At 41.2% G+C, this 24,638-nt stretch overlaps 3 protein-coding genes across 8 annotated transcripts in view; 1 reads left to right on the top strand and 2 right to left on the bottom strand.

The window, feature by feature from the left end:
• The window catches only part of LOC135091051 (paramyosin, long form-like), a 50,468-nt gene extending 42,317 nt beyond the window's left edge, over window positions 1-8,151 (top strand). The window contains exons 12-17 of the mRNA XM_063988387.1: window positions 601-796; window positions 1,694-1,822; window positions 2,344-2,508; window positions 3,457-3,663; window positions 4,320-4,520; window positions 5,188-8,151. Coding sequence (XP_063844457.1) covers window positions 601-796; window positions 1,694-1,822; window positions 2,344-2,508; window positions 3,457-3,663; window positions 4,320-4,520; window positions 5,188-5,385 — 1,096 coding nt within the window. The 3' untranslated portion in view covers window positions 5,386-8,151. The remainder of the gene's footprint in view (window positions 1-600; window positions 797-1,693; window positions 1,823-2,343; window positions 2,509-3,456; window positions 3,664-4,319; window positions 4,521-5,187) is intronic.
• LOC135091054 (uncharacterized) lies at window positions 5,187-11,775 on the bottom strand. The gene has a single exon (XM_063988389.1). The coding sequence runs from the start codon at window positions 10,353-10,355 to the stop codon at window positions 8,643-8,645; it is 1,713 nt and encodes a 570-aa protein (XP_063844459.1). The 5' UTR covers window positions 10,356-11,775; the 3' UTR covers window positions 5,187-8,642.
• Window positions 11,776-12,806: 1,031 nt separating this feature from the next.
• On the bottom strand, window positions 12,807-22,588 carry LOC135091059 (uncharacterized). Of its 6 annotated transcripts, none has more exons than XM_063988407.1 (8): window positions 22,362-22,588; window positions 21,530-21,806; window positions 19,089-19,363; window positions 18,100-18,271; window positions 17,617-17,722; window positions 17,028-17,210; window positions 16,407-16,487; window positions 12,807-16,300 (listed from the first exon to the last, which is right to left on the bottom strand). In XM_063988407.1, coding segments are annotated over exons 2-8 (903 nt in total). In that variant the 5' UTR covers window positions 21,532-21,806; window positions 22,362-22,588; the 3' UTR covers window positions 12,807-16,216. The 6 variants fall into 6 exon arrangements, with proteins under 6 accessions (XP_063844477.1, XP_063844478.1, XP_063844474.1 ...); XM_063988408.1 differs by having other exon boundaries at window positions 18,100-18,268; window positions 22,316-22,410; XM_063988404.1 differs by having other exon boundaries at window positions 22,316-22,409.
• Between the last annotated feature and the right edge of the window lie 2,050 nt (window positions 22,589-24,638).

The following is a 24,638-nucleotide window of genomic DNA, read 5'->3' as shown; positions in this document are numbered from 1 at the left end:
GTTGTTTTCTCTTTATTTATATCTCTTTCGACAATGAATTCAGTGTCTCATGTCTCTGTCAGTTCAATTGCCCCTATATCTGCGTCTGTCTGTCTGCCTGTCTTATTACTGTATCATAAAACGGTCTTTTTTCCATCTCATTCCATCAATTTTCTCTCATTCTTCTCCTATTTATCTTCCCATTCCATCAAACTCCCCACTTATTCCTTCATCTTCAACGTTCCTCCATCCATTCTCTCTTCTCATCCCTGTATTTTGAAACGTCCTTTTTTTTCCCCTCTACCATTCTATCAACGCTCCCTCTCATTCCCCTTCCAGTCCATCAGTTTTCCTTCTCATTTCATCAATTTTCCTTCTTATTTCTTCGATTTCAGTGGTCTTTATTCTTTCTTCTCCCACTTCATTTTCTTTTTCATTTCTACCTCTCGAAACGTCCCTCTTTGTCTCTCTCTCATTCTGTCAACCCTCGCTCTCATTCTTGCATCTCAAATATTCTCATTTCTCTTTCTCAATACGTCTTCATCTCTCCTTTTTTTTTTTTAATCAACCTTCCCTCTCATTCCTGCATTTTAAGACGGCCCTTTTTCTTTCTCCGCGCAGCAAGCAGATGGCCATTGAGGTGGACAACCTGAACGCCCGTGTGGTGGAAGCTGAGACCCGCCTGAAGTCCGAGGTGACCAAGATCAAGAAGAAGATGCAGGTCGCCATCACTGAGCTGGAGATGAGCCTGGACACCGCCAACAAGTCCAACATTGACCTGCAGAAGACCGTCAAGAAGCAGGCCATCTCCCTCCAGGTACGGTCCCTTAGTTGGTTTGTTTTGATGTTTGTGTTTGGGAGGGCTTGAATCTCGTTTTTTTTTCTCGGTCTTCAGTCTTTCTCCTTTCGTTTGGTGGCTCTTGGTTTTTCTTCTGGTTTAATGTTTTCAGTTTTTAGTCTTTTTCTTTTAGTCTTTAATGTTTAATTTTTCTCTCTTTGTTTGGTGCTTTTTAATCGTGGTTTTAATATTTTTTTCTTTTCTTTCTTTCTCTTCTTTCAGTGTTTCGTAATATTTTTTCTCTGTTTAATGGTCTCAGTTTTTCTCCCTATGGCCTCTCGCTCTCCTTTCCTAGCATTTTAACATTGTCCATTCTCGCTTTAGGTACGGTTTTGTATTACGTCAATAGATTCTTAATGTAGGATGCTGCTAACTTGTCTCTTTGCTCTCTTGCTCTCTCTCTTTACAGTATTACTCTCGCTCGCTCGCTCGCTCGCTCTCTCATAGCTCTATTGTTTTCCTATTATTTCGTCTCGCTTAAAGTACAATTTCTATTGTCTAATGTAATTAATATCGCTTTTGCAATCTCACGCACGGAACGGTTTTCAGAAAGGTCTGCTATTACGCTCATCTTGCTTCCCGTATGGTTGCTTTGATATGCTTGTTTAACTCAATATTTCTCTACAGCTGTTTTGTTTTTGTACCCACACCCATATCCCTAAACAAACAATATTCTACTGCATCGCGTATCCAACTGACGAAACTCATCCGACCGAACTAACATATCCTGACGGAGGGTGTCACTTCCTTCTGCAGGAGTCCCGAGTCCTATGACCTGTAAACAAACAACATTTCCACTGCATCTCACATCCATTTAACAAAACCCAACCAAACAAACTAACATATCCTGACGGAGGGTGTCACTTCCTTCTACAGGAGCTCCAGGCCCACTATGACGAGCTTCAGAGGCAGCTGCAGACCACCCTGGACCAGTATGGTGTGGCCCAGCGTCGCATCCAGGCTCTTACTGCTGAGTACGAGGAGGCCCGTGGCGCCCTTGATGCTGTAAGTAACGCTGAGGGAGGAGCTAGTGGGTTATGATGGATAGGGAAGTGTCCGGTGTCCTCTGGTGTGTTTTGATGTGTCTCAGTCTGTTGGTGAGTTAGTGAGTTAGTTGATGAATGGGGGAGGAAGGAAGGAAGGAAGGACGAATGGAAGGGAGGAAGGAAATGAGAAAGGGAAGGGAGGAGAAAGGGAAGAGTGAGGAATGAAGTATGGAAGAAATGAAAGAAGACAGGAAGTGTGGATAAAAGTAAGAAAAAAGGGAAGGAAAAGAGGAAGTAAATGGGCAAGAAAGGATTAATGAAAGGAAGGAATGAAAGAAGAAAAGTAAGAAAGGAAAGAAGAAAGGAAAGGAGAGAGAGAAAGAACGAAGGAAAGGAAGGAAAGAGAAGAAGAGACAAACTGACAAAACCACTGCATCACCCAGTCAATCACTCACTCACTCAGCCAATCATTTATTCAGACAGTCAGGCAGTTGATCAATCTCCGAGTCATGCACACTCCTCCTGCTTCTCCTCCCTCAGGCCACCCGTGGTCGCCGTGCTGCTGAGATGCAGTACGAGGAGGCCTCAGCCCGTCTGAAGGATCTCACCACCATCAACGTGAACCTGAGCAACGCCAGGAGCAAGCTGGAGCAGGAGCTGTCTGTCATTGCTGCCGACTATGACGAAGTTAGCAAGGAACTGAAGGTAAGGTCCGAGAGGGGGAGAGATAGTGTCCCGCATGTTCCGTAAGGAGAGAGTTGCCGTATGTACAAAGGGGTGCGTCAATAGTATTCATCGACTAGGGCCAGAGAGAGAGAGAGAGAGAGGGGGGGGGCGGGGGAGGGGGGTTGTCGTAATCATTGTGAAAGATTACGTAAAGTTATTTGATGGAACCCATCACTTGAATAAGTTCCACCTGGGATCACACTTCCGAGGCTTATCCTGAGTATGTTTTTAGCAAGCTCTAGTGGAAGTTATCGGGGTCATCAAGGGTGCTCTCATGATTTTGGTGATAGTTTTACAGGAATTTAAAATTGTCAATTCGAGAACCCGACTAAATCTCTCTGTGACCTTTGGAGATAAGCCTAATGAGAATATAGGCTCTAGTGGAAGTTATCGTGCTTTTCAAGGATGCTCTCATGATTCTACTGATAGTTTTACAAGAAGTTTTCATTGTCAGTTGGATAAACCTATGAAAACCTGACCAAAAATCTCTGTAAACTTTGGAAAACTAACCCTGATAAGATCCCAGTGAATTCGAAATATAGTGTATAAAGGAATTTATTGTTGTCTTCTAAGAGGTTCTCATGACTGTAGGGATAGCTTCACAAGGAGAACCCGACCAACCTTCCTTATGACATTTGGAAATATCCCTGATGAGATTCCAAACATTTCGGAATATACCTTCTAATGGAAGTTATTGTGGCTTTCAAGGAGACTTTTTATGATTGTAAGGATAGTTCCCCAAGAAGAACTCAACTAACCATCCCTGGAGATATGCAAAATGAGGTCCCAAAGAGTCTCAAGATACAGGCCAGGGGTGTGGGATAATTTAACACACCACATGAGCCAAGGGCGTGGGAGATATTAACGTGATACGGGCCAAGGATGCAGTAGATCCTAACACATAATTCTCTCTTTCTCCCATAACAGATAAGCGATGAGCGCCTCAGCAAGACCACCATCGAACTGAAGCGCACCATCGAACTCCTCCACGAAGAGTCCGAACGCTACGTCAAGATCGAGTCCATCAAGAAGTCCCTCGAGGTCGAAGTCAAGAACCTCAACATCCGCATCGAGAACATCGAGGCCAACGCTCTCGCCAGCACGAAGAGGATGGTGTCCAAGCTCGAGGCCAGGGTAGGTCGAGACTGAGGTGATAATTGGAGGCGCTTTAAGGATAGGTCAACGACGAGGGGGTAATCGGGGGTTCTTTGAAGGGCAGGTCGAGGACAAGGTGGTATTTAGGGGGATTCTTTAAAGGGTAGGTCGAGAACGAGGTGGTACTTGAAGGTCCTTTGAAGGGTAGGTCGAGTATGAGATGATATTTTGACTATTCCTCTAGTGCCTTTTGTAGAGTCAAGGATGAGGTGGTACTTAAGGTCCTATAAAGGGTGGGTCGAGGAAAAGTGTTGGGCTGTTCCTCCAGTGCCTTTATAGGTTCGAGAATAAGATGGCACTTCGGGTGTTCCATGAGGTCTTCTCAAAGTTTCTTATGGATTTTGGGTTACTGGTTCTTTTCAAGGGTGTTTTTAAGTCTTTGAGATGGATTTCTGTTTCTTAGTGTTAGGGCTGTACTTTTTAACGGTTTGTGGTTATACAACAAGAGAACACATAAACACATACCCTTGTCCAGGTTAAACGAAGGTAATACAAACATGGCCTACAAATGACATCTTCTGTTACATAACATACAGGTAAGAGACAAACAACGACCCAGGTAACAACACACACCCTTTCCCGGGTAACACAACACTTACCCTTGCCCAGGTAATATACAGGTGACTCTCCCACAGGTGCACGAGCTGGAGATCGGCCTGGACGAGGAGAGCCGCCGCCACCAGGAGACCATCAAGATCCTGAGGAAGAAGGAGAGGAACGTGAAGGAGCTGGTGCTGCAGTGCGAGGAGGACCACAAGAACATCCAGATCCTGCAGGAGACTCTCGACAAGACCTACGAGAAGATCAACATGTACAAGAGGCAGCTCAACGAGTCGGTGAGTCTTACAGGGCCACTTCCTGCTACCTTAGTGTTACGGCTTCAGGGTTTTACTCCGCATTTCCCCAAGAATTGATGTCTGAAACTCAGTAAATCTAATGTTTATTGATGTGAGGCTTTCACTACATAGTTCCCTCAATAGTGATGCCTCAAGCTCCAGTAAATCTAGTGTCTAGGAGCATGAGAATATGAGGAAATAAGGCAAACTGCAAGCAGCCATCAGGCCTACACGTGGCAGGCCCTGCATGAAATACACTTACCTATTTCTATCCATCATTCTCATCGATGATCTTTTAAAACTCCCTAATGACTCGGCACTAACAACCTGATTGCCAAGTCTATTCCAATCGTCCACCACTTTATTCGAGTCTATAAATCGACTAGAAATTTGTATTTTGATTAATATGCTGCTTTTACAGACAAACACTGACCTATTTTCTGTAATATCTCTTGGTCACACAGTCCAGGCCACAGCCACTAAGCCATTTCTAGTAAACAAAGAAAACGAAGAGGGAAAGACAACCACTAATACAATTTTCTGTTCTCTCCTGTGGTCACGCCGCTCAAGCCACAAATACTAACCTATTTTCTATAATCTCCTTTGGTCACGCCGTTCAGGCCACAACAACTAACCCATTATCTTTTCTCTCCCCGTGGCTGCGCAGGAGTCCGTGTCCTCTGCAAACCTGACCCGCGTGCGCAGGTTCCAGAGGGAGCTGGAGGCCGCCGAGGAGAGGGCAGAGGTGGCTGAGAGCAACCTGTGCATGATCCGCGCCAAGCACCGCACCCTCGTCACCAGCCAGACCACCACCTTGCCCGGCGGAGAGACCGTCATCGTGAAGGAGACCGTCACCCAGGAATAAGCGTCCTGCCCCGCACTCCGTTTTCTCTTCTCTTCTTCCGTGATGTTGCTTTCTCTTGGTTCTTTTTCCTGGTATTCTTCTTCGTCTTTTTCTTAGTGCCTCTATATTGATTGGTCTATTTTCTATATTTTTTCTTTTCCTTTTTTCTATTTCTTTAACTCTTTTTTTTTCAGGGGTACTTTCTTAATTTCTTTTCTTCGTCTTATCTATTCCTTCATTTATTCACGTTTCTGAGCATTGCGCTTATTTTGTATAGAGTCTTCCTTCATCTGACTACTTCTCCACTCCTCCTCCTACTCCACGTGTTCTCTCGTCATTCGAAGCAAGGCAAAATTGATCCTATATATATACATACATATACGTATATATACACTTACCTTATCTCCTTCTCAATCATTCGCTAATCTAAGAAATTTAAGTAAGGTATAATAAAGAAATAGAATATATTGAAGCTGACGATGATGATGATGATGATGAAGTTAATTATTCACTGTTAATCACTATCACAGGCACACCATCTGGATAGAATATATTATATTATTATCTATTTATTTTCTTTATCTACTTTTTTTTCCTCCATTTTTCCTCCAACGCCAGATTATTTAGCCGTATACAGGTTCCTCCGCCCCCTATTTACGTTTTCTTTCTCCGTTTTCTATCTCCGTTTTCTGCCGGGACTCAACCACTTCAGCGTCGGGCAGTAGTAGGGAGTAGGGAGGTCGTTTTCTTTTGGCTGTGTCGTGTATCTGCTTTTTGAGAATTTCCATGTAGAAGATTGGAATAAACCATTTGTTGTACACTCAGGCTTATTAGTGATTCTGTAGCCCGCGCGCGCACTCGTAGCTTCCCTGTGCGTGTGTGTATGTGTGCGTGTGTGCATGCGTGTGTGGTGTGTGGGTGTGTCAAGCCCCGCTCATGTCTCCTCCAGCACAATTCATACTTACTTTACATACGTACATACATGGCTGTGCACATGACATGATCTATACGTGTGTGTGTATGTGTGTGTGTGTGTGTGTGTGTGTGTTGGTACCATGCTGTGAAAGCCTTAATTCTTAAATCTACCTACATCTATACTTTTTTTTCCATCACTTATATAACATAGATACCCAGAACAACATTAATAACAACAACACCAGTAATACCAACAATCTCTGCTTCTTAATACCAATAACTATAACTTCTCCTAACAACTATTACACTACCTAACTATCCGTCCTGTAGTTCATAGTTAGACATCACAACCTCAGCATTAATCTCAGCATACACACCTACTCGCAGCATAACGCCAGCATTCTCTTCACTCATCATAACAATTAATATTTTACGGAGAACGAGATGATGAAAATGTAAAGGGAACGTAGAGTGACAGAATGAGAGAACAGGGGTGAAAAAGAAGAAAATGGCAAGAGGGAGAGAGAGAAATTATTACTGAAAGGGATGAAAATGAACTAACAAGATAAAAAGAAGAGGAACGAATGATGCTGAAAACAAACTAACAAGATGATAAGATGATAAAAAAAAAAGAGGAACGAATGTTATGAAAGCTGAACGTAAAAGGAAGGAAGAAAAGCATGAATGATAACCAAGTGGACAATACAAACACACAAACAAACACAAAGGAGGAACAGAGGATTGAGGGCTGGGGTGCCTGCGGTGTGACCTTCCCTCTGACCCTTCCTGACCTTAGCTGGGGCGAGGTCAAGGTCACGCTCCCTTAGGCTGGGGAGTCAAAGAGGGAATGTGACCTTGAGATAATTGGTTACAAATTATTACATCATTAAAGATCAATATTGGAAGGGTTTGGCAGGGATTTTCGGCCACTTCTGCAGGCACCGTGGCTGGGAAAACACTATCTTGCCCTCAAATCCTTCAGGGGTTCGACACACGCCAATGAAACGCTTCACGCATCACTGAATCCCGAAGCAGTAACAATCATCTTAATCAGTAGGTTAGATTATTAGTATTTAGATTTTATGAAGTGATTCGTTGCTTCACTTAGACTGATTCAATGGCTCACTTCGCAGCAGCTTCACCGTGTCGCTGAGTCAACTTTTAATTAAACCCTTAGTTCGAAGCACTAGTGAACCTCGACGCAGCATTTCCAGCTCGCGGTTGATTCGAAACAAACATATCTTCTTCCTTCCTACTTCCTTCTACTGTTTCTTCCTGAATTATTTGAACCTAACTCTTGTTTTCTTTTATCTTTTGTTTCTCACTCCTTCAAATCCTTACCTCGCGGGAGTCCTGTAACATTGCCACGCCTTCTCGAGGTCCCACGCCGCCCTTGGAACCCTGGGAGGGCGTGTATGACCCCCTTAACACACAGACACCAACTGAGGCCTCCACCACCCTGCGGACAGCTGTACCGGCGGACTACCATACATACAAGACTATCGTACCTTCGCAAAACTCTCGTACTTTGAAAAAAAAAAAAAAAAGTACCGGGTAGAGAAACGATACCTGGCGGAGTGAAATACCTGTTCTGTTTACTTGTTTACTATCCAGCATCGCGCCAAGGTGTGTTTATGGAGAGTCAAGTGTGTGTGTGTGTTTATCCCGATGGAGAGTCTTGTCACATCCCCCCGTGCGGCTGCCAAGGGGTGACTGAGGGGCTGGTGAGGCCAAGGAGGTTCCATGCTTCCTTGGGTGAGGCGAGTGTGGTGGGTGTGGCGCCCCCTTGTGTGACGCCACAGTCCAGACAGACAGTCCTTCAGAGGAATCCTCACATACATTATACACTTTGAATAAAAGGGCTACGTTGTCCTACTGCGTGTTACTTATCCTTCGTATCCTTTAGGAGTCCTGGGCCATTATTCAGAAACACTTTGCTATCTACCACTATTTTCAAAGGCCACAGAGATGATTAAAAGGGTTCTCAAGAGTGTTTCTCTTATTAATAATGTAGAAAACTTGTTAATTTGTCGTTGGAATCATTAAAAAAATAACCTTGAAAACCTGTGTAACTTCAACTAGAGTCTTTTGAAAGAAGTGAAGGTGTGGAGCAAAAGTGTCTGAGAATACGAACCATATTGATAATTTTGGAAGGTGAAGAAAAGGATGACTGTGCAACGAGTTATTTTATTTTGGTACATATATATGTTTGGATTAAATGGTTTTGGAGAGGAAAAGGAATCGTTAAGTAGTAGTAGTAGTAGTAGTAGTAGTAGTAGTAGTAGCAGTAGTAGTAGTAACTGTAATGGGAATAATAATAACAATAATTCTAGCACCATCTACTTCTCCTCCTCCTCCTCCCTCTACCTCTTCTTCCCGCCCTTCACCGCCAAGGTACTCGGCGCCACCTGGTTGCTGCGCAGCGCCTCCTTCACCAGTAAAGGATCAAACTGCATGGGCTTGTTCTTCTTCTCAATTTGCTTTAGGATCAGATGACGCGCTTGCTCCCACTTCACCTCCTGCACCTTCTTCGGGTTGTCCTTGCGTCTGTTACTTTTCTTGGGCCAGTAGAACACGTACAGAACCACCACAGCGACAGTCATGAGTACTAAAGGCAGCATTCCCAGTACTACCTTCGTTTTCGCCTCCTCCAGATCCACTTCAGGTACTGCTATGCTCCCGTCAGCGCTCAGGTAACAGGTGTAAGTGCTGCCCAGACGCCCGTACTGCTGCCACCAGGTGTCACACGAATCGTAGCCACAACCCTCCACGTTTATACGCAGGCGTGTGAGTGAGCCAGGTCCCTTCGGCAGGAGGAACCCCATTTCGTCTGGATTCAGGTCGTCGTCAGGTTCCTTAGTGTTAGTTTGGGGTTCCTGAGACTGTGGAGTGAAAGTGGAAGGTGTGGAAGGTGTGACAGGTGTGGTAAGTGTGGAAACAGTTGTGGTAGATTTTGAAAGAGTTGTAGGTGTCGCAGATGGGAGAACAGGAGGGGAAACACGTGAGGAAACAGGTGAGGGTGTAAGATTATCCTTATTTCCATTCACCTGTTCTTCCCTTGACTGGTTCTTCTTAGGAGGAGGTAAGGTGACAGGTGAGGAAGTTAATCTATCCTCACCTTTCTCCTTTACCTGTTCCTTTGATTGTTTTTTCGTAAAGGAATCAGGTGAGATTGTAGAATTCTCACTCCTCTTCACCTGTTCTCCTCTAGACTGGTTCTTCTTGGGTGGAGGTGAGGTGACAGGTGAAAGAGTCAATTTATCTCCACCGTCCTTCACCTGTTTCTCTGACTGGTTACGCATTAAGGAATCAGAGGTGACAGATAAGACCGTTCCTTCACCTTTCTTCACCTGTTCCCTTGACTGGTTCTTCATCAAGCTGAGTGAGGGGACAGGGGCGGAATCAGGTACAGGTGAGGTGAAAGAGACAGGTGTAGCAGAGGAGGAAGAAATGACAGGCGTGACAGAGACAGAGGAGATAGATTTAACAGAATTGACAGGTGTGATAGGACTGGCGGATGTGACAGGTGTAATAGGAGAGACAATATCGACAGGTGTGGGAAGGGAGACTGGGTTTACAGAGACAGGTGTGACAGGAGATACAGAATTGCCAGGGACAGGTGTAACAGGGACAGGTAGAGGCCTCACATCCTCCACATCCCTGCGCCGACGGGCCGGAGAGGACTGATTCTCGTACAACACCTGCACAAAGACAAACACCTGCCAACAGAGGTACAGCTCACTCAACGTGCACCCTTGCCGACACGAACTCCAGGAACAGTTGTTAATCCCCTCGAGAACCACACTGGAGGCGACGGTGCAGGAGGCGGGGTGGAAGTGGGCAGCGAGAGTGGACAAACCAGGTGAGAGGAGCAGCCAGAGAGTCATATAGAAGGCAGGAAGGCCCAGAGTTGCTCCAAGGACTAGTAGCGTCTTGTTCGTCTTGTTACACCAATTTCTGCACCAGACGCTAAATTTTCTGCAGCATCTCCTGGCTCGTGAGGGTCGCTTCTTCTTCTCCACCTGTCGGAATCTGAGTGTTTGCTTCCCTTCCAGTGCTCCCAGGACCCCGTACATGGTGGTGGTGGTGGTGGTGGTGTGGTGTTGTGGGTGTTTTAGCTATTTTTTTTAACTGTTTTGGTGTTTGTTTTTCGTTTGTTCTTTTCGTTTTTTTTGTGTGTGTTTTCTCTTTTGTTTTGTTTGTTTTGTTTGTTTGTTTGTTTGTGTGTTTGGTGGCTGTTTGGTTTATTGGTTGGTTGGTTGCTTGGTATGTTTGTTTGTTTGTTTTTTATTTGTTTTATTTACCTATTTATCTCTTTACACATTGATTTATTTGTGTATCTCTTTATTCTTTTTATTCTTTATCTTTCCTTATATTTCTATGTCTATTTTTTTTCTTTCCTTTTTATCTATATTTTTTGTGCTACTTTTGCTTTTATATTTTTCCTTTTTCCATGAATGTCTTCAGTCTTGCTTTTAATTTCCTAGCACATTTTATTTCAATTTTACTTTATTCAATCTTTTATTTATTCATTTATTTATTTATTTATTTTTTGCCTTATTTCTGTCTCCCTATTTCAGTTTCCTATTATGTTCCGTCTAATAATTTTCTTTTTTGTTATTTTTCTTTTCCTTTCTTTTATTCATGAACTTCTTGCCTTTAATCCTTTCCTTATTATTTTTCTTTGCCTTATATTTCTCTGTCCCTATTTCAGTTTTCTGTTATGTTCCGTCTATTAGTTCTTTTTTCTTTTCTTTTTGTTTTGTTTTGTTTTGTTTTCCTATGAGCGTCTTGTCTTTAGTCACATTTTAAGTTACTATCTTGTTCTATTCATGTTCCAGTCCAGACGAGGTACGAGGAGAGCACATCACCTCATCGCCAACCACATCACTGCTGCTACATCTTAGAGTAAAAAAGAAAATACATAAATAAATAAATAAATAAATAAACAAATAAGATAAAATATTGCAACGCGTTAGGAGAAACAGAACTTGATTAATTGGAAGAATAAATTTAATCGTCAGTTTTTCCTCTTTCTTATTCTCACTCCCAAATTTTTCATAATGAGGGAAAGAAATTTTTGTGTTTATATGAATGTTTTTCTTTTTTTTTTCATTTATTTATGCATTTTTTTATTTCTTAATTTGTATAAAGTTGTGTATTTTGAGATTTTGTTTATATCTATGTTTTTTTTCTTTCTTATTTACCCATTTTTTTTACATTTTTTTTTTTTTTAGTTTATATTGATTGAAGTCGTGTGTTTTAGTTTGTTATACATTCAGCAACACTTGTAAATAAAGTTAAATGGAATATTCTCACTAATTATTCATCTTTCTTTTGTCTTTCCTTGTTTTTTATTTATTTATTTATTTATTCATTTTATTTATTTATTTATTTTTTTTGGTCAGTCAGTCTATTATCTGTTCTTATTTTTCTTGTTTTCTATTTTCTATTGTAGTTTTTGTCAATATTATCTTTTGAGGTCTTTTTTTCCTATTTATTGTGTCTTTCTTTTCTTTCTTTTCTTTTCTTTACACTTTTTTTATCTTCTCTTTTGCCTCCTATGCGTTTCTATAATTTTCCTCTTTCTCTCAGTTTATTGTTTGTTTTACTAACTTTTCTCAACTTTCCATAACATTTAACTTTTTTTTTTTAAGTTTATTGTTTATTTTTCACTTTCCTTACATTTTTTTTCATAATCTTTTACATTTCTTAGTTTATTTGTCTATTTTTTTTTCATTTCCCCTCAGCTTATCTTTTCATATATTTTTCCACACGTCTCAGTTTATTGTCTTTTTCACACTTTCTTTGACTTCTCGTACTCTTTCACTTTTTCTTGTCCATGACGCTTATTATTATTATTATTATTATTATTATTATTATTATTATTATTATTATCATTATTATTGTTATTACTTTTAACCTTCTTTACTTTCTTTGCTTTCTATTTTCTAAACTTCTCATGTTTCTTTCACTTTTCCTCTACAACGCTTATTTTTTTTTTTACATTTTTCCTTTAATTTTCATTTTCCCTATCTCTTATCTTCGTTCATGGCGTTTTTTTATTACTTATTTTTACTGTCTTCACTTTCTTTACCTTATAATTTCTTAACCTTTCATAATTTATCACTTTTCCTTCTTTATTACACTTATTTTTTACCTTCCTTTATCGTACATTTTCTTTACCTCTTGATCACCTCTCTCTCTCTCTGTGTCACTGCCTCTGTGTTACCTGTAGTGAGCACCTGTCCGTGAGTGACGCGCAGACTCACCTGAGTAACTTACCTTTGATCGACAGCGTTGCCAGTACCCGTAGCTCTGCAGTGTTGCCAGAAAGAGAGAGAGGGGGGAGGGGGTCAATATTTCGTGATGAGCTGAAGACAACAATCAAAATTTTATATAAGTTTTTTTTTCTTTTTATTGATGTTACGAGAGAGAGAGACGCAATTTCTCCATCTCTCTCTCTCTCTGAAACTACTACAACTACTACTACTATTGAAGGGTAAATACAAACATTATAGAAACAATTCAGTGGTTTGTTCACATTTATTCCTACACAAAAGACATTATTTTTAATAGACAAATTATTCACGCACACAAAATAAAGAAAAATAAAAGAATGAAGTGACAAAAAAGAAAAAAAATGAAAAAATAGTGACAAAAAGAAAAAAAAAAATAGAAAAAAAGAAAATAACAAAATAAAAAAAAGAGAGAAATGACAAAAAAGTGTTTCATGCAATTTTTTTTTCTTTTATATATATATTTATAGAGGCAATTAACATGAAAATAAAATAACACGATATTAAACTATTAATTCTTGTTATCTATTTCCTCTTCAAGTTATTATTTTCCTTTTCTATTTCATCAATTACTTTTCTTATTATCTATTTCCTCTTCAAGCTATTATTTTCCTTTTCTATTTCATCACTTACTTATCTCTTTATTTATTTTCCAACGTCTCGTCTGTCTCCAGTTTGCCATGCTGTCATTATTGTTTTCTCTGTCCAATAATAGAAAGAGAGAACGCAAGTACATCTTAACATATTAATTCTGCAGTCTACAAATAACTTTTTAAAATCCAGCATCATAAGGACTGAAGGTATTTATTCGTTATAACAGTAAGAAATATAGTACATAACATTATTATAACGAGAAATCTTATGTTTATCGTCATATAAACAAAAGATTGAATTATTTCTTGATAGTATTACACTGTTTACTTTTTCGTGTAATTTTGTCTTTCCTGATTTTTATACAAGAAAAGATATTTATCATTATATAATCTTAAGTTCCAACATTTATAATTTTAACAAGTGATTCAATGTTTTAGTAATAATTTTGCACTGTTTACTTCTCATATTATTTTGTCTTTGATTTTCATACGAGAAGGAAAATTATGCATCATTATATTAGCTTGAGTTCCAACATTTATCAAAGTAGCAAGAGAAAAAAAAGAAGAATAACAATACTTTTGCACTGTTCTCTTTTCATACCATCTTGTCTTTCCTGATTTTCATACAAGAAGAGACATTTATCATTGTATTAGCTCAAATTGCAATACTTATCTTAGCAAGAGATCCAGTAATTCCATACTAATATTTGCACTATTCTCTTTTCGTACCATTTTGTCTTCACTGCTTTTCATACACGAGGCAGGAACAAGTGGCTCAGTGTTAGTTGACTGATGGACGGTAAAGGAGGTTAACGTTAAAAATTTCCTCCTCTGATTGTGTTTCATGAATTTCAGGAACATGACTTCAGGCCTTCAGGAGGGACGTGACGAGACATGATAATGAATGACGTGAGTGTGAACAGTATTTTTTTTTTTTTGTCGTTTTCCCTTCTTCACATTATCTTCTAACTAATCTTTGTGCAGGAAAAGAAATGAAAACAAAGGAGAGATAAATAGAAACACAAATATTCCAACACTGTGGTTAGTCTTATCTATAAATGTCTTTTTTTTACTATTAAAGGTGATTATCATTAAAATACAGGTGAATTCACTACGGCTAGGTAATTAAGGCAGGTAAAGAGAAAGGATGTGAAGTAAATTGTGTTGAAGTGTTGGTTAGCATTATTCAGCCCGTATTTAGAAACGGTTTACTCTCACCACGACTCTCTTCAAAGGCCACGGAGATGACTAGTCGGTTCTCAAGAGTGTCCCAGTTAATAGTGTAAAAATCTTGTTGATTTGTTAGTTTCTTCAAAACACCCTTAAAAACACGTGTAACTTCAATTAGAGCCTTTTGAAAGTAGTGGAGATCCGGACAAAAGTGTTTCAAAATACGGTCCAGAGAAGTGACGCAGTTAACAACACAACTGAGGCACATCCTGACCTCTTTACCGCTATGGCGCAAGATTCACTTCATTAACAGTCTAGTTCGCGAGAAACTAGGTGGTTAGTTGAGTGAATCTTGCCTTCGTATCCCCAGACACTTCGCTCTCTCATCAGGACTTTCAAATCCCACGGAGGTGATAAGCTGTGTTCTCACTGGTCTTGTTAATTTATCTAGATTGATGAAAACACCCTTGCAAAACCCAATATCTTCCCCCAAGAGCTTGTTAAAAGTGTAGAATTCTTGTGAAACTGTTATTGAATCATGAATACAACAATAATTTCCACTGTAGCCCGTTATAAATATAGTATTGTTAAATCATCACTAGAATTATGAAAACACACTTGAGAAACCAATATCTCCCCTTAAAACTTGTTGAAAGTGTAGAATTCTTGTTAAACGCATTAAAATCATGAAAGGACAAAACTTCTACTAGAGCCTGTTAAAATAGAATAATGAAATCACCAGTAACTTTCACTAGACCCTGTTAAAAGAGTAGAACACTTATTAAACCATCACTAGAATCACGAAAACACCCTTGAAAACACCCGGTACCTTTCATTAGACCCAGTTAAGCCTTTGACTGCCAGTTGGTACGCACACCTTTCCCTAATTACCAATCACTCTTGAAACATCTTTACTTGTCCTGCAGCCACATCCGATCTCTCAACTGGAAAGAAATCGCAAAAATGTATTCTTATTTATCGCTAACTTTTTTGTAGATGCTTATAAAGACTTAACGCATTCCATCTGGTGCTGCTAACTGTCTCGTATCGCGGTGAAAGTGAACGAGATGAGAGGACGAAGTGTGAGGAACTTCTGACCTTAATTCTTATTGTCTGTTTATGTTTGGTCACACAGCAGCCTACCCGTGACTGGTGGCTGGTATACTGTTAACTTAGACTAGATGACACAGCACAACCAGTTTTAACAGACCTTGCGTGACTGGGGAAAGAAAGAGGGACGGAGAGAGATAGGAGGAGGGAGGACAGGGCAAGATGAATAGAAGCGGGTGAGGAGAGAGGGAGATACAAATAAATTAGACTGATAAAAGGAAGAGAGAGAGAGAGAGAGAGAGAGAGAGAGAGAGAGAGAGAGAGAGAGAGAGAGAGAGAGAGAGAGAGAGAGAGAGAGAGAGACTAGTTTAGATTGACGAGAGAATAGGAAGGAATAAGAAAGGTGAGTTAATGCAAGATCAGTAACAATAATAATATAATAATAATAATAATAATAATAATAATAATAATAATAATAATAGGAGAGAAGCAAGCTATTAGAAGTCATATCTGGATGCTTTGCTAGTTATTGCATTGCTCAAGGGAATTACAGCCTTAGTTACTAGTACGCTACTGACACTACGACTCTCTCTCTCTCTCTCTCTCTCTCTCTCTCTCTGGTTTGATTGAAGAGAGAATCAAAACACTTTATTCACTCATTCTAGAGAGAGAGAGAGAGAGAGAGAGAGAGAGAGAGAGAGAGAGAGAGAGAAAGCATTGAAAGAAAACGTGACGCGTGTACTGCAGGGGCAACACTAGTATACTCTCTGCAATACTCCTCCCAATCTCCTTCACTTCCCTGTTGCATTCCCACCGTCTCCACCCTTACTGTCGACCTGGCCTCGCGTACGCCACCACTCTGGGCTTTGCTCTCGTCCCGTGGCCCGGAATGGAAGGTCTGCTCGGGAACTGGAGAGAGGAAAAGGATCATTATTAGTCAGTTCTCATTCAGTTTGCAGTTAGTTTGTCACATGCAGTTTCCCCCGCCACTTCTCTCTCTCTCTCTCTCTCTCACCTTTCCCCAGGTGGGTTGGGAGCGGAGGTGCGCCTGTAAATCTTTGTATGTCTGGTCCAGCATTCTCCGCATTACTGTCATCTGAAAAGGAACAGAAAACGGGAAACGCTTAGCAGGGTACCTTCAGTTCCGTGGCTCCACCCTCAGGCTGCGCGGAGGTCTGGCGCGCATTTTGGGAGCATTGAGGGAGTTTCTGAGTGGTCTTTTTTTTCTACTGGAGTTGTGGGAGTTACTGGTTAAAGAAGGACAGAAGATAAAAATGGTGAGAAGGTAAAAGAACAGAGAAAATATTTTGTTTAAGATACACAGATTAAACGAAGAAATAAAGAAATGAAGGGGAAATTAGAGCAAATATTTACGATTTCAAATATGTGGATGGTAAGGTAAAGAAATAGTTATGGGAGTTAATGATTACTGAAAAAGATGAAAATGAAGGAAAAAATAAATCACGGCAAATATTCAGTTTCAAATACATAGCGAAAGAAAAAAATACACGGAGACATAGATAAAAAAAAAAAAATAAATAAAAAAAACACGAATAATATTAACAGTTCCAAATACACAAACGATAAACAAATGAGAGATAAAGAGAAATTAATCACTTAGCCACACCCATCTCACCCTTTTAGTGTTAGACAAATTAAGCCTCGGAAGAAGCCTGAGAAGAGCCCGCAGTTTGTTCCTGAGGGCGAGTGGAGGTGGTGGAAGTGCAGGAGGGAACAGAGGGGGGCGGAGGAGTGGGTGGCGGTGGTGGTAGTGGTGGAAGCGTGGTGTTAATGTTTGCCTCCTGTTAGTGAAGCAGTTCTGGGGAGTAGGTAGCTTTGGGTTAGTAAAGGTTGGGTTAGGTTACCTGTCCTTAACTGTACAATGCGTGTTACCTGTGTCACCTTTATTTAAGCTCGTGAAGCAGTTCTAGGGAGTAAATGGGTTTGGGTTAGTACAGGTGAAGCGTTTACCTGTCTCCATACACCTGTGTTGTTCTTCACGGTAAGGACAAAGTTTAAAGGAAAATGTAAGGATATTTTAAAAGAGTTTAAGGACATTCCAGGTTTTCAAGACACAAAAGGTAGGTTCTGAGGAATTTTAAAAGACAGAAATAAGGTTTAAATACCCCACAGGATTTCAGGATACGGAAGGAAGTGTTTAAGGAATTTTTAAAGATGAGAAATAGACTTGAAGAGGAATAACAATACCATAAGTTATAGGTTACCTGGGTGTTTGACTCACAACACATGCCACAAATGCACTGTAACTTCCCCCAGCAGGAATACCCCGCGTCCTTCACGAAGACTGTCTGGTTCAGGCCCTTCAGGTACCTGTGGAGAGGAAAGGGGTGTTGATGGTGGTGGTGGTGGCGTGGTGATGGTGAGGTGATGAAATGGTGGTAATATAGCTTTGAGACACTTGCCTTTTAGTTACAATCACCTGAACACACCTGAACACACCTGCATTCACGCAATAATCACCTGAACACACCTGAACACATCTGCCTTCACGATACACTCACCTGAACACACCTGCCTTCACGATACACTCACCTGAACACACCTGTCTTCACGCCACACTCACCTGAACACACCTGTCTTCATTTTACACTCACCTAGACACACCTAAGCACAGCTGCCTTCATGCTACACTCACCTAATTACACCTGACCACACCTGCCTCTCCGCTACACACATGGGTCACTCACCTGTTACACTTTGGCAAGGCGTTGAAGGTCTGCTGCAGGAACCCCACCTCCTCCTGTGCCACACTCTCTGTCGGCATCTCCATATCTGGCTTCTTGTTGCAGTAGGTTTGGTGAATACACTCAATACTGCAGTTAGCGCCCTGGCAGTTCAGAATCCCGCGGTTGAAGTCTTCTGGGTGATGGAAGTTTGAGGGAAGATTGATCGACTGAGTGGTTTTGTTTATTTATGGGGGTGAGAATAGTGTGTGTGTGTGTGTGTGGTGCTTTGTTCATTATTTAGATAGGTTAGGTTAGGTTACGTTAGGTTTAGGATAGGTTAGATTAGGTTAGGTTAGGTTAGGTTAGGTTAGGATAGGTTAGATTAGGTTCGATTAGCTTAGGTTAGTTTAGGTTAGGTTAGATTAGGTTAGGTTAGGTTAGGTTGGTTAGGTTAGGTTAGGTTAGGTTAGGTTAGGTTGGTTAGGTTAGGTTAGGTTAGGTTGGTTAGGTTAGGTTAGGTTGGTTAGGTTAGGTTAGGTTAGGTTGGTTAGGTTAGGTTAGGTTAGGTTAGGTTAGGTTAGATTAGGTTGGTTAGGTTAGGTTAGGTTATTAGTCTATTGTATCTGTTCAAGGGAGTGTGAATGATGTGTGTATTGAATGTGTTGTGTTTTGTTCTGACCGCCTCGTGTGCGACTGCCGGCCTGCTTTATAGACAGATTTGCAAGGGAGGTCGGCTAAGGGCAAAAAGGAATTAGTTTTTTATTTATTATTTTTTTACGAAGGGTAAAGAACAACAACAAATCCCTTATAGATACCTTTATAAACCAACACTAACAGGAATTTAAAGACTTTTTAATGCACAAGGGAAGTCAACTAAGAGAGAGAAGGAAGAAAAAAAGAACTGCAGTTTTTCATGAAAGATAACAACAAACTGTCAGTTAAGTAACTTTATAAACTAACACTACCTTCACACTAACAACCAAGAAGGCAAACTACCATAAACTACTCACTGTCCTTGCCAATATCATCAGGGGTCACGTCGGGGAAGTTATTCTTACACAACTCATCAATAACAACCCTTAGACAGCTGCTCTTGACGGTGAAGTTCGCTGGTATTCTGTCCCACTGGCTGTGTAAGGCGGCCCCGTAGTTAGGGTTCGCGCAGGAGTCGTATGTGTGTGGGTGAGTCAGGTCCTGTGCTCCCCTCACCACCACTGCCATCACCACCGTCACCAGGAGGTACTGAGTGATGTGTGATCGTGGCATATTCATCACCTCTTGGGACCTGAGAACACAAGGGAAGGTGTGATGAAAGCCGATGGACCTACGCGTGGCCAGGCCCTGTGTTAAGCTTACCTATGTTCACCTGTGTGTCTATCTAAGCTCTATGTTGCTGAGGGATTCCAGTCAAGATATAGAGATCGTTAGACGTGACAAGAGAGATGATGTACTAGGGAAGAATTCTGGGGATGAATAAATCCTGCAGGAGAAAGAGAGGAGGATGAAAGAGAAAGTTTATGGGTGTAGCGAAAGAAGACATGCTTGAAATTAGAGAGACTGACGAAGGCGCAGAAGACCGAGTGCATTGTGGGAAGGTTGACCCGCAGAGGCGACCCCAAAAGAAGGTAATGGTTTGGGAAGGTTAAATATTTGGGGTGGTGGTGGTGGTGGTGGTGGTGGTGGTGGTGGTGGTGGTGACGACAGTTGTGCTAATTAGGCGCGTGCCACACAGGTAAATGTTCTGCCTTACTTGCATTTGTCTTGTCAACAGGATATGAATCGACACACACACACACACACACACACGCTCACCTCTTTCATTTCTGTTTTTCTTTCCTCTTACAGGTTTTCTTTTTCAAATATTTTTCCTTACTTTTCTTTTATTTTCTCTTGTTAAATCCTTACCCTTTCCTCTTTCTTCTTCGTTCTTGTTTTCCCCCAAATGTTTCCTTCTAAATACTTTTTTCCTCTATACTTTTTTTTATACTTTTCCTTTCCACATCCTTACATCTACCTTCTTCTCTTCTCTTGTTTCTCCCTCTATTTTTTAAACTTTCCTTCTTATCTCCTTTCCTCCTCCCTTCTCCATTCATGTTTCCTCCTCTAAACATCTTTCTTAAGTACATTTTTCCTTCTCTTTTACGTTCCCTCCCTTCTCTCACCCCCTCTCTCCCCTAACATCCTTACCTCCCCCTCCCCTTCCCTCCCCCCCTCGAACCTTGCTCTCCTCCTCCCCTCCCCACCGTGTTTTTCCCTCCAAACATCTCTCCCAAGTACATTTTTCCTCCTCTTTTTTTTACCCTCCTTCCCTCCCTCCCTCTTTTCTCCCTCCCTCCCCTGAAGTCCTTACCTATCGCACTCCTCCACTCCCTGCCTCTCCCTCCGTCTCCTCCCCCCCCCTGAACCTTGCTGAGTGCTGTCTGCTGCTGCTGCTACTGAAGTTGATCTAGGGCAGCAGTGCATGAGTGAGAGACACCGAACAGACAGCAACATTTCAGCCACAACACCACTGCCACCACCACCACCACCACCACCACCACCACCACCACCACCATCACCACTGTTGCTATCACATACACGCATCTTAACTTGCTATGGTTACTACTACTACTACTACTACTACTACTACTACTACTACTGTTGCTACAGGTATTACCACTGCTGCTATTGCCTGAAATACAAAGAGAGAGAGAGAGAGAGAGAGAGAGAGAGAGAGAGAGAGAGAGAGAGAGAGAGAGAGAGAGAGAGAGAGAGAGAGAGAGAGAGAATAAACGAGAAAAAACAGATACCAAAGGACTTAGAGAGAGAGAGAGAGAGAGAGAGAGAGAGAGAGAGAGAGAGAGAGAGAGAGAGAGAGAGAGAGAGAATAAACGAGAAAAACAGATACCAAAGGACTAAGAGAGAGAGAGAGAGAGAGAGAGAGAGAGAGAGAGAGAGAGAGAATTTTATTGTTTGTTTATATAAGGCCTCCCATTAGCATTTTCCTCCTCTTCCTCTTTCTCCTCCTCCTCCTCCTCCTCCTCCTCCTCCTCCTCCTCCTCCTCCTCCTTGCCCTTGGTCTTTCTGCTTCATCTCCACCATGCATTTCTTTATCTCTCTCTCTATCTATGTCTTTCTTCTTTCCATCTTTTCCCTTCTCTTATTTTTTCTTCCCCTTCGTCTTGTTTCTCTTGTTTCAGGCGAAGCAGTGGGATGGATAACTGAATAAAAAAGGGAGAAATGGTTAATTGGATAAATGTAGGGAATAGTAGTGAATTAGGAAGGTATACAGATAGATAGACAGATAGACAGACAGACAGACGGACAAACTGATAGACACATTATGCACGCGCGCGCCCACACACACACACACACACACACACACACTCGCACTTTCTTTCTCTCTCTCTCTCTCTCTCTCTCTCTCTCTCTCTCTCTCTCTCTCTCTCTCTCTCTCTCTCTCTCTACTTACATCTGAAGTACGAAGGATAAAATTTAAGCTATTTTTAAAAACACGTTAGTCTGTTTGTGAGTCATCTTTTTATTTTCTTTATTTATCACTTTTCTTTTCATGTATTCACTTATCATCAGTTTTTATTCACTTCCTTTCATCTCCATTTCTCGTCATCTTTATCCTTTTTTCTTGATTTCGTTTTCATCTCTTCTTTCTCTCTCTTGCTATTGCTCTTGTTATTTCCATGGCATTTAAATTTTCACTGAGATTCGACGTTCGTTCACTTCAGCGCCTTCTACGGGAGTTAAAACGAACACAAACGATAATAATGAACTGGTTATGAAAATTTGGACGCCCACAAAATACAGTTTCTATTTTTCACTACGCTGTTATCTCCTTCTGCAACATCATTTTTTGTAACTACGTCTTCACTTCAGCGCCTTCTGCAGGGGTTACAGCGAACACGAAGGGAACCAAAAGGAAGAAGTGGTTTTGATATTTAACGGTTTTACAGACAATTTTCAAGACGTAACGTAAATATTTTCTTCTATACAGTAAATGTTGTAATTACTTCACTTCAGTGCCTTCTGCAGGAGCTACAACGAACACGAATGAAAACGACGAAGTGATTGTGGTATTTAGACGTCTGGAAACACAATTCTGAAGACGCAATGTTAAGTTTTCTCACAGTTCCTCTCGTATCTACGCCTCTACAGCGTCTTCTGCAGAAGTAAGAGTAGAATGGAGGCTTGGCACACACATACACACACACACACTCACACACACATATACACATGCACCCACGCAATGTTGGTCCACACGCACTTGACACGCACACACACGCACGCACATCGGAGTGGCGACTGACTGCTGGCTCGCTCATTTGCACACAGCCAAGGAAGGAGAGAATGACGGAGGGAGGGAGAGAAGGAGGGAGAGTGAGGGAGAGGGAGAGGGAGAAGGTCACTGCTTACTTCTTTGTTGACCCTTTGTTGTGAAAATGTGGGAAGTTTGCATTTTTGTTTTCTTTTGTTTTTCTCCTTGTTAATGTTTTTGTTTTCTTTTGTTTTTCTCCTTGTTAATGTTTTTGTTTTCGTTTGGTAATGTGTTCCATGTGTATAGGATCCTCTCTCTCTCTCTCTCTCTCTCTCTCTCTCTCTCTCTCTCTCACCAACTCCGCCCAACAGGAGGTATAGAAGGAAACTGCACCGTATATACTGTCAACACCACAATTTATAATACAACACCAAAGAAAAAAAAAATGTGCATATTATCTTTGACCTCTCTGTGTCTTTGCCTCCTCCTCCTCCTCCTCCTCCTCCTCTTTCTTCTCTTCCTCCTCCTCCTTGGTGATTAATCTTAAGCCACATAAGAAATACAATATAATTTTTTTTACTTATTTTTTTGCTCCTCCTCCTCCTCCTCCTCTTCCTCCTCCTTCTCCTCTCTCGCTCTCTCTCTGTTGTTGTTACTACCTCGAGCTATGTAGGGCGCCCATGCCTCTCTCCGTGACCACCTTGTAAGCAAACAGAAAAGTCAAGTTGGTAACAGTGTTTGCATGTGTGAGTTTTGCCTTGCGCGTCCCTCTCTCTCCTCTCCTCTCCCTCTCCCTCTCCCTCTCCTTCCCTCTCCTCTCGTCTCCCCTTCATGTCTGGCTCCCTGTGGACTCAACATAAGAACGTATAAAAATAAAGGAAGGTATTTGTATTCTAGTTGTTTAAGTTGATAAATAAAACCTTAGTGTTAGTAATGGGCTGTTTGTCTCTCTACTCATACACCATTAATATTTTTTTCATGTAATGGCAAACAGAATGAAGTGTTTAAGGTGTTTAGATATTTGAAGCTGAAAAAAAGCCATCAGGCCTATACGTGGGAGTCTCTGCAGGAAACGTGACTGCCTGTTTCCACCTGTCATCACCATCCATAAATCTATCTAATCTTTTTAAAACTCATAAGAACATAAGGCATAAGAAAATAAGGGAAGCTGCAAGAGACCGTCTGGACTACACGTGGCAGTCCCTGTATGAAACATATCTGCCTGTTTCCACCTTTCATCATCTTCCATAAATGTCGTTTGATCTTCTTTAAAAGTTCCTTAATGACTCGGCACTAACAACCTGGTTACTGAGTCTATTCCATTCACTTGCAGCTATATTTGCGTATCAGATCCTTACTATTCTTTTTTTTTTTTATCTAACTTTACTAAGTTTGAACCCACTTTTTCTTGTCTAATCCTAATTAGTCACCGATAAAATTTTACTTACGTCACAGTTGGTACGCGCCCTACACCGGTGGTTCTCAACATTTTTTGCTCGTGCGCCTTCCCGGATCTTTTGAGTTCATGCACCCTCGCGCCTAGGACGGTCAATTACAAAAAGAAAGAAAAAAAAATTGTATTTCACGCTTTTCTCTATTTTTGAGACAAAATATAAATAAAAATCAGGTCCCTATTTCGAGCACATAAGATCGCCGCTCTGCCCTAAATAGTTGGTATACAGGCGCCGGGTGTATAATACAACAAAATGCCACACCTCAAACCCGTGCGGCGCGAGTTGCGTCTGAGTGTGATATATTGATGCACTACATCATTTTCTAACACTTTAATCTCAGTTTAGATAAATGCCTTAGCTGACACACCATTTCCTTCCTACAACATCTTTCCCTACTGTTTACTCTTACACACACTGGCCATGTCAAGCACCCATCCATGCACCTCATTATTTCCATGCATCCTTTGAAAACACTCATTGCACTATAACACTTAAAGAGCTCCATCAGGTCCTCTCTTAACCTACGCTTCTCTGAGGAATGTAAATTTAAAGGCTTTAATCTCCTTTCTTAAGGAATACTCCTCATCCCCTTTATCTCTTAAGTGATTCTCCTTTGTATTAATTCTAACAGACTTGTATCTTTCCTGTAATGTGGAGACCAAACCTGCATAGTATGATTTACGTACACCTCAGTCACTCCACGCAGGTAACCCTTCCACTAACTAATCCTTTATGAAGACTTGTGATCCCACCTGACACTCTGTTGGCTCCAGGAAGTGTGTGTCGGTGGGAAGGTTGAGAAACATTGTGTTAAGCAAGGGCGCGGCGCCAGGGAGGCAGTATTGCGCCACCTGTTT

This window comes from Scylla paramamosain, chromosome 36 (assembly GCF_035594125.1).
Source record: "Scylla paramamosain isolate STU-SP2022 chromosome 36, ASM3559412v1, whole genome shotgun sequence".
Lineage (NCBI taxonomy): Eukaryota > Metazoa > Arthropoda > Malacostraca > Decapoda > Portunidae > Scylla > Scylla paramamosain.
This window is presented reverse-complemented; position numbering and strand designations above follow the sequence as displayed.